Source organism: Tamandua tetradactyla, chromosome 14, assembly GCF_023851605.1.
Source record: "Tamandua tetradactyla isolate mTamTet1 chromosome 14, mTamTet1.pri, whole genome shotgun sequence".
In the NCBI taxonomy this organism is placed as follows: Eukaryota; Metazoa; Chordata; class Mammalia; order Pilosa; family Myrmecophagidae; genus Tamandua; species Tamandua tetradactyla.
This window is the reverse complement of record NC_135340.1, coordinates 79,569,592-79,587,771: the sequence shown is the minus strand read 5'-3', so window position 1 is coordinate 79,587,771 and position 18,180 is coordinate 79,569,592. Positions and strand designations below refer to the sequence as shown.

Here is an 18,180-nt window from a genome sequence, read left to right as displayed (position 1 = left end):
TAGATGTTCCCGGAAGTCACCACAAACTCAACTAAATAAAAACAAACAAAACAAAACAAAATCTTAAAGCTGTCCTCCTCCCCTGTAAATCTCTATTCCTGTTTTTATTCTCTTCATCTTAGTAAGGGACAATACAATCCAGCCAGTCAGCCTAAGTAGACTGCTGGGACTTACCTTCCCTTTCATAGTCGGTCACTAAGTACTGTAGTCCCAACTGCCTCAGTATTTCCAGAATCAGATCTCTACCCCACCCCCACATACACACACATTCACGGTTTTACTGATTTTCATCTATTAGCCTTAACCTGACTACTGTCATCAATTAGCCTTAACTGGTTATTTAACCTATTACTGGTTCCCTGCTTTCATCCTTAACCTTCTCTCACACACTCTCCAGAGGCCCCAGAGTTATTCCATTGTTTAAACTCTTTCAGTACCTCTCCATTGCACTCCTAATTGAATGAAAATTCCTTAGTATGCTCAACAAGGTTCTTTGAGGTGTGGCTTCTAACTTTGTAAATAAATTTTAAAAAAGTAAATAAATATAAATTATACATATATACATAAATGAAAGAATCAAAGAAATTCAGCAAAATATCAATAGAAACTCTCTTTCAGAGGGATTTTGGATGATTTTTTCCCTTTTTTGGCATGGGCAGGCTCTGGGAATCGGACCCAGGTCTCCAGCATGGCAGGCGAGAATTCTGCCACTGAGCCACGATTACACCACCCTGATTTTTGTCTCCATATTTCCAGGGATTGTCAAAGTTTTCTATATTACATGCATTCTTTTTACAAACAAGAAAATGAATATTATTGTTTTAATGACAAACAATATTCTCCTCTAGTCCCCTCTGCCCCACCCCCCACCCCAGCCTCAAATGGAATGTTTCATTTTGGCTATACAGTAAAGGAGATTTTACAATTGTCTCAATGTAAATAATTGAAAAAAAAAAAAGGTGGAATGTGAATAATTCCTGATGGAAAGAGGATCATTCTGTCTAGCTACCTACAATGCTAAAATTAAACAAATAACTGCTATAGCTCTTGATCAGATACATGTTTTATGTCTGTGTTATGAAGCCGCACTTTCGTTAGCACAAAAAGTATGAACACAGTGAACGTGACTTCTGGGAAGATGGCAGAATAGTGTAGGCTGGTTTTACCCCTGCTCTGTGGGGTAACAAGAGGGGCGACAGAAAAACGACCAGGACTGCATTGCCAGGGGGTGAGTGATCAAAGAGGGTCTTTGGCATTTTATGGGGAGATCCTGGTAGAGAGAGGAGGCCAGGGAGAGCAGAGGGAGTCTGTTCAGCCATGATCCCACCGGGGGCAGACAGCAGCACAAGGGCAAGTGCAGATCTGAGGGAAGGAACTGTCTCTCCAATCCAACTTGCCCCAGCAGCTACCAAAGGACAACTCCCCATGCGGCTCTGTAGCCAGTAGCACCCGTGAAGAGCCCAGAGGCACACCTAGCCGCCTACTATAAAAAGCTACACCAATCAGGTACTAGGATCGGTCATCCTGTCAGGCGCCACAAATTTTCATCCTGTTAGGTGCTGTTAGTGGCAGGTACACTGGGCACCAGACACTGTGATCAGCTGTCAGGCCAGGCGTTGTGATCAGTTACCCCATCTCATGCACTGGGACTGGCCAACCCACCACCACATGCCTGGAAGAGGTGGGCCTGAGGGGAGGAGGTGGTTTGAGAGCATCATCTGCTGGGAAGAAGTGGTAAATGCAGGCTGGCAAACTCCTAATTTGCCTAGTTTTAAAATTATTTTTAGTTTTAGTTTTAGTTTTTTTCTCTTTCTCTTCTGTGGGCACCAGTCTGAGCTCATTCCCAATCTTGAAGTGTCTTCTTCTGGCTTCTGACCCTACAATTTCTGAGGTGTTTTTTTTTGGGGGGGGAGAGTGCATGGGCCAGGAGTTGAGCCTGGATCTCCCACAGGGTGGGTGGGCACTGTGCCACTGAACTACCTGTGCACCCTGCCTAGCTTTTAATAGACCCTCAAGTAGAACCATACCCCTATTTGAGTTCTGGGCCTTGTTTGGTGTGGAATTACTGGCAAAAGTAAACAGAAAACTTTAGATGAATGAAGGAAAACAATTTGAAAAATAACCTTATTTTAGATAATCAAATGTCCCAAACACAACAGGAGATCACAAAGCACATGAAGATCCAGGTAGAAATGGACCAACTAAATGACCAAATCAAAACACCAGAGGGCTTGATATTTATAAAGATATTTATATTTATAAAGATAAAGAACTACACAAAGATATTTATAAAGAAATAAAGGATATCAAGAAGACATTAGAAGAGCATGTGCCAGTTTGAAAGTGTTATGTACCCCAGAAAAGCCATGTTCTCTTAATCCTCTTTCAATATCATAGGGTTGAAACTCTTTTGATTAAATCTCCACGGAGATGTGGCCCTCCAGGTTGTGGGTGTGACCTTTGGATGAGATTATCTCCACAAAGATGTGATACACCCAACTGTGGGTTTGGCCTTTTGACTAGATGGAGATGTGAATCTGCCCATTCAGGGTGGTTCTTGATTCATTTACTAGAGTCTTTAAAAGGAGAAACATTTTGGAGAATCTCAGAAACAAGAGATGCTTGGAGATGCAGACACTTGGAGAGCAGCTGCTTAAGAGATGACAGAGCCAACACAAGACCCAGACTTTTATAGATGCAGGGCCCAGCAGACATCGGCACGTGCCTTCTCATGAGATGCTAAACAAGCCAGAACGCAGAGTTATGTCCTGAAAGAGCTAACTGAAGGCCCCCAGATGCCAACTGAGGAACCCCCACAGGAAACAGAAGCTTAAAGCAAAGGAGCTCAGAAGCAAGGGACCAGTAGATGCCAGCCACATGCCTTCCCAGATGACAGAAGTGTTCTGGATGGCATCAGTCTTTCTTGAATGAAGGAAACCTCTTGTTGGTGCCTTAGTTTGGACATTTTCTCAGCATTAGAACTATAAACTTGTAACTTATTAAATTCTGTTTTTAAAAGCTGCTCAATTTCTGGTATATTGCTGTCTAGAGCATGAGAAAACTAATACAGAACATAAGAAGAATTCAACAGATTAAATAGGAAAACAGCAGATTCACAGAGATGAAAGACACTGTAGACCAAATTAAAAATATACTAGAGACACACGATAGCAGATTCAAAGAAGTGGAAGAAAGAATAAGTGAGCTAAAAGACAGAACAATTGAACTAGAGCACACCAAAGAACAAATGGCAAGCGAGATGGAAAAAAATGGAACTGCATCTCAGGGAAATGATGGACAACAAAAGCAGCACAAATATAAAAATCACTGGTATCCCAGAATGAGAAGAGAAGAGTAAAGGGCTGGGAAGGTTAGTTGAAGAAATAATCAGAGAAAACTTCCCAACCTTTATAAAAGACAGAAATATGCGAATCAAAGAGGCCCAAGGAACCTCAAATGGAATAAATCCAAAAAAGCCTACTCCAAGATACATACTAAGCAGACTGCAAAATTTTGAAAAGAAGGAAAAAGTCCTGAAAGCAGCAACAGAAAAGCAATCTACTACATACAGAGAAAACCATATAAGACTGAGTTTGGACTCTTCAACAGGCACCAATGGAGGTGAGAAGGCAGTGGTATGATACATTTAAGATCCTAAATGAGAAAGGCTTCAGGCCAAGAATTCTGTATCCAGTCAAATTTCCCTTCAAAAGTGAGGGAAAGATTAAAATCTTCAAAGATAAACAAAAACTGAGATAAATAGTCAACGAGACCTGCCCTACAAGAAATACGAAAGGCAGTCTTGCAGAAATTTTAAAAATCATAAGAGAATACTGATTTTATATGTGAACAAACTAGGCAACTTAGAGGAAATGGACAAATTCCTAGAAAAACATGAACCACCTACAGTGACCCAAGAAGATCTCAACAAACCAACTCTAAGTAAACAGATTCAAACAGTCATCAAAAAACTTCCTACAAAGAAAAGCCTAGAACCAGATGGCTTTACAGGGGAATTTTATCAAACATTCCAAGAAGAACTAACACCAAATTCTGCTTCAAACTCTTCTAAAAAAAATTGAAGAAAGAAAGAACACTACCTAATTCATTTTACAAAGCTAACATCACTATAACACCAAAACTGGAAAAAGACGCTAAAGAAAGGAAAACTACAGAACAATCTCCCTAAGGAATACAGATGCAAAAATTCTCACCTCAAGGAATGCAAGGGAGGGTCAACATAAGAAAATCAATCAATGTAATACAGCATATTAACAAATCGAAAGAGGAAAAATCACATGATCATATCAATTGCTGAGAAAGCATTTGAGAAAATTCAGCATCCTTTTCTGATAAAAACACTTCAGAAGGTAGGAATCAAAGCAAACTTCCACAATATCATAAAGGGCATATACAGAAAAACCACAGCTAACATCATACTTAACAGTGAGAGATTGAAAACATTCCTCCTAAAATCAAGAAAGAGACAAGGTTGCCCACTGCCACCACTATTATTTAACATTATATTAGAAGTCCTACCTGAAGTGATTAGACAGGAGAAAGAAATAAAAGACATCCAAACAGGAAAGGAAGAAGTAAAACTTTCAGTATTTGGAGATGACATGATCCTACATTTGGAAAACCCTGAGAAATGTATGACAAAGCTACTTGAGCTAATAACAAATTCAGCAAAGTGGTAGGATACAAGATTAATGTACAAAAATCAGTTATGTTTCTATACCCTAGTAATGACCTGAGGAGACAGTTAAGGAAAAAATTCCATTCACAAAACAATTAAAATAATTGATTATCTAGGAATAAGCTCAACCAGGGATGTCACGGACTTACACACAGAAAACTACAAAGCATTGCTAAAAGAAATCAAAGATCTAAATAGATGGAAAGGCATTCCATACTCATTGATAGGAAGGCTGAATATCGTTAAGATGTAAAATCTACCCAAATCGATCTACAGATTCAATGCAATACCAATCAAAATCCCAACCAACTACTTTGAAGACTTGCAAAAGCTAGTTATCAAATTTATTTGGAAGGGAAAGAGACCTTGACTAGCTAAAGATACCCTGGGGAAAAAAAGCAAAATGGAAGGATTAATGCTTCCTGACTTTAAAGTTTACTATAAAGCCACAGTGGTCAACACAGCAGGGTACTGGCACAAAGACAGAAGTACTGACCAATGAAATTGAATCAAGAGTACGGAGATAGACGACCAAATCTATAGTCAATTGATCTTCAATAAGGCCCTCAAATCCACTGAACTGAGACAGAATAGTCTTTTCAATAAATGGGCCTGGAGAATTGGCTATCAGTAGCCAAATGAATGAAAGAGGACCCCTACCTTATACCCTATGCAAAAATTAATTCAAAATGGATTAAAAACCTAAATATAGAAGCCAGTAGCTTAAAACTCCTAGAAGAAAATATGGAGAAACATCTTCAAGACCTACTAATAGAAGGTAGCTTCTTAAACTTTATACCCAAAGCACAAGCAATGAAAGAAAAAAATTGTTAAATGGGCACTCCTTTAAGTCAAATGCTTCTGTGTCTCAAAACGACTTTTTTCAAAAGGTAAAGAGACAGTCAACTCAATTGGAGAAAATATTTGGAAATCACATATTAGATAATGGTTTGATATCCTGTGTACATAAAGAAATTACACAACTCAACAACAACAAAAGAACAAACAACCCAATTATAAAATGGGTAAAGGATATGAATAATTTCTAAAAAGCAAATATAAATGGTGAAAAAGCACATGAAGAGATGTTCATCTTCATTAGCCCTAAGGGAAATGCAAATCAAGATATCACCTTATACCTATAAGAATGGTTGCTATTAAACAAATAGTTAACTAAAAATGTTGAAGAGGATGTGGAGAAACTGGAACACTTATTCACTGCTGGTGGGAATGTATAATGGTGCAGCCACTGTGTAAGACAGTTTGGCGGTTCCTCAGAAAACTAAATAAATATTGAGTTGCCCTATGACCTGGCAATACCACTACTCAGTATATACCCAGAAGAACTGAAAGCAGTGATACAAACAGACATTTGCACACCAATGTTTATAGTGGCACTTTTCACAATTGCCAAAGATGGAAACAATCTAAGTGCCCATCAACAGACAAGTGGATAAACAAAATGTGGTATATACATACAAATGGAATATTACGTAGCAGTGAGATGAAATGAGGGCCCGAAGCATATGACAACATGGATGAACCTTGAGGACATAATTCTGAGTGAAAAAAGTCAGACAAAATAGGACAGATACCACTTGATTTTGCTATTATGATTCTGGTAATCTCAAAGGTTTTACACTTAGAATATAGGGGACTGTCATGGTCAGGTTCATGTGTCAACTTGGCCAAGTAATGGTATCTGTTTGTCTGGTTGGGCAAGTACTGGCCTGTCTGTTGCAATGAGGACATTTCATAGAATTAAATCATGATCATGTCAGCTGCATCCACAGCTGATTCCATTTGTAATCAGCCAAGGGGAGTGCCTTCTGCAATGAGTGATACTTAATCTAATCACTGGAAGCCTTTTAAGGAGGATTCAGAAGAGACAGGCTCTCTTCCTGCTTCAGCTGGTGAGCCTCTCCTGTGGAGTTCGTTCAGACCCACCATCGGAATCATTGGCTTCACAGCCTGCCCTGTGGATTTTGGACTCTGCGTTCCCATGGTCACATGAGACATTTTTATAAATTTTATACTTGTGAGTGTTCCCTGTTGATTCTGTAGAGAACCCTAAATAATGCAGGGACCTAGAGGCATACAGAAGCTAGAGACAGAGGAAAGATCACCTAATAAGGGTGAACTTAAAAGTGAGGGAAAGGATAGAAATGACAGTAGCCAATTAGCCGAGTTAGAAATAACACTGCCATATTGACCGTAAATATGATTGAAAGGGGATGTATAGTGCCATGTATGCCACCATTTATCTCTATAGTTATAAACAGGTTCTTGCATGAACTCCTCCAAAGGTTTGATACTGTACAAAAAGTCAATAATAGAGGACTACTATTATTGGGAAAACCATTATTGCTTACTACAGGCTATAGTTAACGAATACAGCAATAGTACCACAGCAATACCAGCGGTAAATAACTGAAAGGGAGGGACAAGAGATTAGGTGAGGTTTGTCTGTTTGTCTTTTTTTTTCATGGGGAGGCACTGGGAAATGAACCCAGGTCTCCGGCATGACAGGCGAGAACTCTGCCTGTCGAGCACCGTGGCCTACCCTAGGTGAGATTTTGATTGGATATTTGGTGAGGCTGTGTTTATCAGTTGTTTCTTTGAACCAATGAAAACTCTAAAATTGAGAGTGCTGCTAACTGAACAAACAAGTGAAGACACTGTAAGACATGGTTTGTTTATTTTGTACATTATCCATGAAGTCCAATGGGTGGAGAGGGACAAAGGATACAATGACTAAGAAGCTAAAAGGTGAACTGCGAGATACATATATATATATATATATATATATATATATATGAGGGAATACAGTGCGGTGACAAAAAGGAATGAAGACATGAGGCACACAATGAATTAAATGAACCTTGGGGACAATGTGTTGTACAAAATAAGCCAGAAACAAAATAACAAATATGCCATGGTCGCATTCAGAAAATACTTATAAGAAAATTGGAGTCCAGGTTGTAAGCACTTATAGCAGCCATACTTAGTCTGAAGTGCTAAATGCATTTCTAGATTCTAAGACACAGAAGCTGGTATTTCCCTGGAACTCTGAGTATCTCTACGACACCTATGATTCAGACCTGGAGCTCGGCAGCTCTGAAAGTCAGCATTGCTACATACAATAACAGTTAAAATAACCAAAGAACAGACCAGACTTCAATTAAAGATTAAAAACGAAGCCAATCTGGTTGAGACTAAGGTAAATCAGAATACAGGGCAAAAGATGAGAGCGTATGTACTCTAGAACTTCACCTATTTTATGAGACCAAAGGCAGAGAGGTTTATTGTGTCTAGAACCTAAATTTTCTGCAACACACAATCTAAATCAACCTGTCTGGATAGCCCATTTAAACAACCCAAACACATGGAGACCAAAACAGGAATGAGGCCTTGAAATTCTGTATAGGTTAAAATAATACCTGAAGACATCCCAGACTGTGGTCAGCTGATAATTAAAAAGTATTGGTACGGTCCCTTGAGGGACTGGAGAAAAAACATGGAACTGTTAAACTTTCCCATCTGAGAAACCCCGAGTGCTCTCACAAACATTAGGGACTCCCAAGAAAATATGCCTAGCGCTTTATTTTGAGGCTTGCCCTTATGAAACTTATTTCTGTAGTGGAGAAACTAAGACTACCTATAATTATGCCTAAGAGTTGTTTCCAGGACACCTCTTTTGTTGTTCAGATGTGGCCCCTCTCTCTCTAAGCCCAACCCCACAAGGAAAATCATTACCCTCACCCCTATGGGGGACATTATATTCAGGGGTGAAAGTCTTCCTGACAAGGTGGAGCATGATTCCCAGGGAAGAGCCTGGTTGGCATCATGTGATCAATAGTCACTTTTTGACCAAAAAGGGGAAAAGAAAGAAAACAAAACAAGATATGAGCAGCTAAGAGAGTCGACAGGCTATTCTGGAGGCTACCCTTACGCCAGCTTTAGCTAAATATTGCTAATTGCCATAACTTGCCAAACCCCAACCAACATCATGATATTTCATGCACTAAGTTTACTTTCCTGAAACCCATTACCTCCAGAAGGCTCCTAGATTAGTTGAGAACTGAAACCTAGAGGGACCAGCCTCTCCAAGATTATAAACTAATTCCATTCCCCTATTCTACATTATCAACACCCCTTTTCAACACGAAAAAGATAAAAAGGGCACAGCCCACAGATCCTTACAGAGTGAAGAAGGATCAAAGGAGAACGAGGAGTTATACCAGAGAAGACAGGATTTAACAAATCAGTATGACTGCTGAATATTGATATTTCTCTAAGCCGCCAGTGTTTTGGAACAGCTAGAAGGAAAAACTGGAAACAGTAGAATGGTAATCCACACCAGACTATGAAATCTGTTCCACAGCTGCTTGTTGGAGTGTATTTTGAAGAGTACTGCTTTTTCTTTTTTCTTTTTTTTTGTATATTTGTTATATTTCACAATTAAAAATGCTAAATAAAAAAAAAGTATGAACACAGTATGGTGGTGAAGAGTACAGGCTATGGAGTCTGAGGCTTCAAGCTCAGGCTCTGCCATGTATTAATAAGGAGTTTCTAGAGTCATTAATTCCTCTCTCGCAGCCTCCATTTCTCACTTACAAAATGAGGGCAATACAATCTTCCTGGACATTGAATTGTTGTTGAGAATCTACCAAGATTTCATTTGTAAGGTACTTTAGCCTAGAACACAGTATATGACTTGGACTCCGTAAACGGTAGTTATTATTAATTTATACTTTTGTAGAAAGGTATAAATTATAAAGTTGGATGAGGAGAAAGCATCCAACTGTCTCACATGTTTGTAAGTTAAATAATGATATAAATCACTTGGAAATACAAATTCAAGTATATTAGTTAAAGCATTATATATCTAGTATATGCCCATAATAAGAACAGCCTCCTCGGAATTTATGACATGGTATTGGTCTATGAGAAGTTTTGATTTTGTCTATGATATGATTCTTTTTTTCCTAAAAGCCTCATCGTCCATTGGGATTTACTGCTATGCCAGCAAATGGTGCTGAAGAGTTGCAAAAACACCAAAGGACTCTGCAATGATGGCAGACTCCAGTCCAGTGCTTATCAGCATATTTCATATCCAAATCAACCAAAGTAAAAGTACCATAACCACCACTTGCTGAAAATGGTGCATGTCAAATGAGAACATGCTAGATCCATATCCCATAGTAATAGACGAGCTGAGAGATTTGAAAGACTTGAGCAGAACAGAATTTCTTTAAGATTTATCAAAGGATGTTTCTAGGACTGAATTTTTCCACTGGTTCACTCATTCAGATAGTGTTTATTGAGCATCTACTCTGTGCCACGCACTACTGTGGGCACTGGTGTTAAAACAGAACAAAAGAGACAAAAATCCCTAGCTTCAAAATGGAAAAAAACAGTACTACCTAGGATAGCAATAATTTCTAATTATTTGAAGAAATATGAGGATCGACTGTGCAGTAGATTAATGAAAAAGACAGATAATCACCAAATCTAAATTAAATAACACATTTTAATGACCCCTTTCATCATATCATGAACTAGAGCTAGACATCCAAATGAAACATTTGCTTCCACATTCTAAGCATTCCTACCTACTCTCTAGTGAAAACAAGCAATCAAGTGTTATCCATGTTATCACTCCAAGAAAATTAAAACCTGGTCACAGAAAGGTTTGTGTGCATCAAATGCCTCTAACCAGAATTACCTGTAAACTATTCCAAACCATATCTGCTAAGATTTTCTTATTAATCTCTAAAATCCCTCCAGGGGAAACAAACAAATAAACCTCATCCTGCCACACAGGACTGATTCCAAGCTAAGCAAAACAGAGAGCAGTTGGCCTCTCTCTTCCTTAAAATGATGCCCTTCACAATCTTATTATTAGGGTGGGGAGTAGAAAATACATACATATAAAGTGCTTAGGGGTGTGCAGTGAAAAGGTGACACAGCTTAAAAACAGAATCTCCGATCTTTTTGTGGGGATGGATTACTGTTGCTCACAACTAAGGATGAGTGGTAGTGGGGGAGGAAGAAAGGGCAGTATGATAATGAAGGGTTCTGGGGATTCAGATAGCATTTTCCTGGAGGCAAAGGCACAGTCATCAACCCCCTTCAATTCCGTCACCCCTGGCACCGCTCCCAGGAACAAACAGTCTTTTAAGTAACGAGCTGGGTATGGTGGCAGCTGGTACCCCACAATCTACTAGGTCAGCCTTTATGACCTCAACTGCTCAAGCTGAGGCTTAAAAGCCAGAGACAGAGCCCTGGTATTGGCCCCACATTCTGGGTTCTAAGTGATCTGCACCCCCAGTGCCTGCCCAGAGACAAGCACTATAAATGGGGTGAAGAGATAAAGCATTTTAGAATGGAAATTAACCAAGTGATGAAGTTATGGTAACAAGAATAAGGCCAGGGTATACCAAAGAAGAACTTGGTAGTTAAGATCCACCAGATTCTAAGCCTCAAAGTGTCACGAATCATTCAGCTACTTCCTTGCCAGTTGTTAGAATGCTGGTCAAGGAGACTTCACAGAGATGAACCATAAGCAGTGGATGCTATGGAGGTGATAAGAGATAAGGAGTGAAGGTGTCAGGGCTGAATGGTGAAAAGGTGCAAAAATTAATAATTAGACATGGGACTTGTGGCTAAGGTTTGGCATAAAGTGTTAATAAAAGGAAAAATCACAAAAATATATAATCATCTTAGAATGTGTGGAGGAGTTCTAGAATATCTACAAGCTAGTCATCTGATTATTATTATGAAGACCAATGGCAAAGTTTAGTCACTATACACAAACATAACAAAAAACCCTTTAAATGTCTTGTTTTCATAGCAAGAAATCTATTTTTCCCTGTTATACTAGATTCCAGCTTAAATCCTATAATCTTGATAAATGAAGATTCCTGTTTTAATTTCACTTTGAAGAATTATAAAATCCTCAAACACACAACTCACCATGGCTCCTCTATAGTATGCTGTTGTAATTGTTCGGAATCTTTCCTGACCCGCTGTGTCCCTAAAATTTGAAACAGAAGAGAGTGGTTTTAAAAGTCATCACCAGCATCACTGAGGAAAGACTAAGCTGTAGGAGACATAATTGCAGTCTGCTCACAAATACAATGGTTTCAAAGGAAAAGGGAATAGGATATAAAGGGAGCCTGCTGTGCATTTGCAATCTGGAGGTGAGGTGGAGGTGGCCACGGAAGCCTGTTGGGAGATCACAATGACTTGGGTGAAAAACTTGGACCTTGATGATAAAAGAGGCAACAGGAAAACACATGGGCCCTGCTAAGAACTGGTATATAATTTTAGTCAAATACATGTGGGAGGGAATAGAGAATCATTCTGAATTCTGGACTCCCAGAGGTAGTTATAATCATTTGTATAAGTGCTTAATGATTAAGATATTTTGCTCTCTTGACAAAGTCTGATTTCTGCACAAAGCAAACAATTGAACAGAACTTATGACTGTGTAAATTCTGCTCAGCAGAGCACACTAAAATGATCTCCTGAAGAACTCTTTCAGTTATGAAGCCTATGATTAAAGGGGAGGGTGGAGTTCAACACATAATCCTTGGCAATATTTGCAGAGATATGAACAAGACCTCAAAAGTACATAACCTATCATATATTCTTGCATTTTAGCTGAAGGCATGCTATTAAAATACATTCTGAAAAATGCAAAGGTCCCTAATTACATTTATAGAAGCAATCCCATTAAAGGAGGTCAAATTTCCTTAATATTTAGGAAAATCAATATTCCCAAATTTGCCCCTACAGCCAGAATTAATTCATTATCTGTGCTACTAAGACATAGTATTAAGCATACAATTTAATCGCAGGGAAGAAAGAAGTATTTAAGGAAACACACTAAAAACCTAACACCTGCTAAACTGAAACAAATAAAGGCCTAAGGGAAATACAGTAAATTTTTTTAAAAAATTAAAAAATACCTTAACATTTATGTACACTTTACAAAATACTTTCACACTGCACTCGCATGATGTCCACCACGGCCTGACGTGGTGGATATTGCCATCATCCTTGTTCTGCAGAAGAGGAAACATGCTCGGGAGGGCTGTTGTTCCAGCTCTGCCACTAAATAGCTTAACTCCCTAAATGAGACTCATGCATCCTAGGCCTCTGCTGTTCAGTGCAGGGCTAGCACTGACAACCAAGTCATCTTACCCTATTATTCTCTCACTGATCATGGTTAGATACATGGGCATTTGTTTAGCACACAGAAAACAAATCATGGGGAAAACAGAGGCCAAGAACCTTTGAACAGACTAACCATATGTGCTGGTCTGAATTTGTGGTGGACCCCAGAAAAGCCATGCCCTTTGATCCTCATTCAATATTGCTGGGTTGGGAGCATTCTGATTGTTTCCATGAAGATGTGACCCACCCAATTGTGGGTGGTAACTTTTGATTAGATGATTTCTAGAGGCATGTCTCCACCCACTGAAGGTGGAATTGCTTGCTGGAATCCTTTAAAAGAGGAAACATTTTGGAGAGAGTCCCTTTTGGTAGAGCCACGTGAAAGCCAGCAGATGCCGCCATGTTCTCCATGTGTTCTTTCAGCTGAGACAGAACCGTCGAACGTCGTTGGCCTTCTTGAACCAAGGTATCTTTCCCCAGATGCCTTAAATTGGACATGTCTATAGTCTTGCTTTTAACTGGGACATTTTCTCGGCCTTAGAACTGTAAACTAGCAACTTATTAAATTCCCCTTTTTAAAAGCCATTCTGTTTCTGGTATATTGCATTCCGGCAGCTAGCAAACTAGTACAGCATATTTTCTTGATTTTCACACTAACTGATTTAGAGACAGCTTTGCAACAAGGATGGAGGAAAAATCCCTACCACACTAAAAGTAGGTTGGGAGGACTGAATGGAGATTATTTTCCTGCTGAGGGTATTAATGAATACACAGTGCCATGAGGTTTTGGCCACTCTATATTATAAAGTTTTAACTAGCTGATCACCCACAGTCTCCTAGAAACTCTCTCAAGACTTTCTATTCCTATTGCTATGTTCAGGATTTTATAGCACGGAATCAGAAATACTCTTTCCTTTCCTTTTAAAATATTTTTTTATAGCTTTAAAATATCTGACTTCTTACTAATTACCAATAGATGAAAAAACAGCTGTGGTAACTTTCATAATGTTTTCCAATGAATGAAGTATACTGGGTACCAACACACTGAGCTAGTATATGAAGTTGATGCTATGACCAGGAGATTTGGGAAGTTTTCCTTGTTTTCCCACTTAAACAGACATATGCTTTCAGATGGACTGCACCACTCTAAATTCTAGCTCCTCCTCTGTCAAAAAAGGGGTGGTGGGTTTCAATGCAATGTTCCAATTCTAGCCCAGTTCTGAGATTCAAGGAAGAAAAAGTGCCTAAGGAAAAAGGTGATATTACTTCACTATTTAGCCATGCCTCCTTCTTGTCTATGCTGTCCCCAATTTCTAAGCTTTGTTACCTCTGTTATCAATACACAGTAAATGAACAAATATCATCAAAAACATTCCTTGAGGCACTAAATACAAATGGCCTCATGCAAGGCACTGTACCAAAGGAAATTAAACCAGCTTCAGTTTCTTCCTTTTAGAAGGTTAAAAGAAATGTAAGAGATTCCGAGTTCAAGTCAAAAATATTCTAATTGGCAACCTGGAAGAACAATATTTATTAAGTGGCATTTGACAGATTTTTCAAAAATATACCAGCCAGAAGGAGGTGATCATAATATCTGCGCCTTGTATGTTGCAATATGAGAAATGGAAGATGTGACTTTTTTCCTCCTTTATTTCCCAGTATAATGGTTTCCTTCATGTTTTTTTTTTGTTGTTGTTGCTGTTGTTTTATTTAACGAAAAGAAATATGTAGATCCAGAGAAGGGAGGCAATTGGCCCCAAAGTCACCTCAATTCAGAGGCATCATGGCTAGAACCTAGATCTCTGTACTTCCTGCTGACCATTTTGCCCTGATTTCACAATTGCAACAACAAAGATAAAGAAGGAACTTACACTCTTGGGAATTAAGTACCTTCCCCTGTAAGATGAGAGTTTTAGATGAATAAGCTCTCAGCTCTCCTCTGGCTCCAAGATCTAGTGATGCCACTCCTCACTTTCCCATTCTTGGTGGAGATGCTGCTGGAGGATGCGCAACATTTACTCCTTTCCCCTTGGTTCTGACTCTTTTTTAAAAAGGCATTTTAGCTATCACAGAATGCCTCAGAGTTCTCACAATTCACATTTAAATTTCCATTTCCAATTCCCAACTAAGACAGAAACTCTGTACACATATATACATATTTTTTAACTTACCATATCTGAAGCTTAATTTTCTTTCCATCTAACTCTATTGTTCTGATTTTAAAATCAATTCCTGCCAGAAAAACAAAGTGAGACATGTTAAGTTTCTTCAAATATAATCCAAGTCCTATTGGGAAAAGGACAAAGATTCCTATTGAAAAAAAACTCTCCAACGCACTGGAAAATGTGAACACACAGAGAGTGTGAATGGTATGTTTCCTCTGAATACAGCTGAAGAAAGGAATGCTAATTACTCTGCAAAGAATTCCCACGCATATTAAATGCAACGTATTATATGCCTCATTATTTTGATACAAATGGATCATCCCTTTGAGCTACATAATTTGGACTGAGAATATGACATATATTTTCTACTTCCTTAAATACATCTAAACAATGCTTCCCACCCTCAGCCCCCATACTTTCCTAAAGTCCATGGGAATTCTTTATAATGTCTTTCTCCAATTTGGTTTTTCAGAATCTACCACTGGCTAAGGAAAAACAATATTGCTTATTTGATCACAGGGAAGGGAAAGACTGCATATTTATATTATACAGTTAGCAAATATTTTACATGTTTTACTAAATGCTCCCCCATAACTTTTTAGTTAGAGCTAAAGTAGCTTAGGGTGGTCAGCCTTGGCTGCAATTTAGAATTACCTGTGGAATGTGTGAAAAAAATAGTGATGACTAGGCCAGCCCCTCCTCAAAATCAGTAGATTCTCATTTAATTGGTCAGGGCTGGAACCTGAGAACTAGTAATTTTTTAAAGTTCCCCAGGTGATTCCAACCTGCAGCCGGAGTTGACTCAACAGACTCAACAGAAGTCTGATAGGTAGCATGTCAAATTAATGTGGGGCTCTGGCACTTCAAATGTTCAGCCTCTCTCACCTATCACCCAGCAATCTCCCTGCCCAGCACATGAAAATCCAAACTTTATTCAGTAGCTCTCAAGTACAAAGAATCAAAAAATCCTTTACAAATATCAGCATGCTAGTCTTCAGAAATAAGCTTTGACTCTTTCTATGGGGACCAGTCCATGAATACAATTTGGTTGCAATTTGCTAAATTCTCATCACTCAGTTTTGTTTTAGGTGTTACCATTTTTTTTGCATTCTATACTGAAACCCTTAAAGTGGTTTCCAAGACATTTCAAGAAAACATTTAAGTTTTATTTCCTCTAAATTGACTTAAACATTAACTGCAGTTTCTTGTGTGTTTTTTTGGGTGGGAGGGGATGATGGGGATGGTGGGAAGCCTTCAAGAGCTATGTTGCTACAATGTTTGAACAGATGAACATTGATAATACCTGCAAAAGGTTGCTTCCTAGCTCTCTCTGGCTTTATACATAGGCATAAACATATTGGATTTTCTGCTGCTTCTTGGGTGGTACTTTCTTACACCCCTAGAAACCCCCACCCAAGCTTATGTACTCTTGTGAACCTTGAAATAAACAACAACCACACCCAAGCTAATCTAGAGAAACAGTTTCTCCATCATTCCTTCTGCACACTAGTAACTATGTATTGTTAACAATAATAATCTGATAGCCAATATCTTCAGGTTATCTGGCTCACATTTCCCCCCCTCTCATGTGCTGCATTGCTGGGTCTGGGGTGGCAGAAGTAAAACTTTGCAACACAGCATGAATATTATTGTTAACATCATGCCTTTTCCCACCCCCCCCCTTTAAGAATTTACTGTTGCCATCACTCCTTAAAGACTTACAGCACACTGATTTTTTAAAAAAATTTATTCAAGAAGTTGACTAATCAAGAATAAAATAGAGGGTTCCATATACCATCCTATTATTAACACCTTGCATTAGTGTGGTCCTTTGTTACAATGCATGAAAATATTTTTATAATTGTACTAGTAACTATAACTGTAACTATAGTGCATAGTTTACATTAAAGTTCACTGTGCTATACAGTCCTATGCTTCTGTATTTTTTATTCTAGTAACACATATACAACCTAAACCTTCCCTTTTTCCACCACGTTCAAATATGTGATTCATTGCTGTTAAATACATTCACAATGTTGTGCTATCATCACCACCATCCATTACCAAAACATTTCCCTCACCCTGAACAGAAATTCTACACAGTTTAAGCATTAATTCCCCACTTCCTACCTCCACCCTGGCACTTGGTAACCTATATTCTAGTTTCTGACTCTATGAGTGTGTTTAGTCTAATTATTTCAAACCACTGAGATAATACAATATTTGAGGACATTACTTATGTCCCTCAACATGATATATTCTAGGTTCATCCATACTGTTACATGTAGCAGAATTTCATTCCTTTTTATAGCTGAATAATATTCCACTGAAGGTATTTACTATATTTTTATATCCATTCATTGGTTAATGGACACCTGGGTTGCTTCCATCTTTGGGCAATTGTGAGTAATGCTGCTATATGAACATCCGTGTGCAAATATATTTATTTGAGTCCCTGCTTTCAATTCTTTGGGGTATATAAACATTAATTTTTATTGTATAAGAAAGATCCTTTAGGGATCCCTCCTCTACCCTGTATCTCTTTATGGATCCAACATCAAGAAAATATCTAACACTTGGTAGGAACTCAAAAATGTTTATAGATATAAACGACATATCAGATAAAGGTCTAGTATCCAGAATTTATAAAGAGATTGTTCAACTCAACAACAAAAAGACAGCCAACTCAATTACAAAATGGGAAAAAGACTTGAACAGACACCTCTCAGAAGAGGAAATACAAATGGCCAAAAGGCACATGAAGAGATGCTCAATGTCCCTGGCCATTAGAGAAATGCAAATCAAAACCACAATGAGATATCATCTCACACCCACCAGAATGGCCATTATCAACAAAACAAAAAATGACAAGTGCTGGAGAGGATGTGGAGAAAGAGGCACACTTATCCACTGTTGGTGGGAATGTCAAATGGTGCAACCACTGTGGAAGGCAGTTTGGCGGTTCCTCAAACAGCTGGATATTAATATATTTTTTAAATTCATGACTTTCAAAATGTCTACTTTATACTTGGAGAATAACTTACTCAATGAAAACATTAATGTCCATTCTTTATTTAATAATTCATTTGCCTTTCAAATAAAAGAAACTGCCAATCAAAATGTCTGTTTGAA

The 18,180-nt window shown here is 38.5% G+C and overlaps 1 protein-coding gene across 1 annotated transcript in view; it reads right to left on the bottom strand.

Annotated features, from left to right (window-relative positions):
* RAB8B (RAB8B, member RAS oncogene family) overlaps positions 1 to 18,180 on the bottom strand; it is an 84,715-nt gene that overhangs the window by 14,012 nt on the left and 52,523 nt on the right. Inside the window, exons 2-3 of the mRNA XM_077128140.1 lie at positions 15,055 to 15,115; positions 11,678 to 11,738 (exon numbers count right to left, since the gene is read on the bottom strand). Coding sequence (XP_076984255.1) covers positions 11,678 to 11,738; positions 15,055 to 15,115 — 122 coding nt within the window. The remainder of the gene's footprint in view (positions 1 to 11,677; positions 11,739 to 15,054; positions 15,116 to 18,180) is intronic.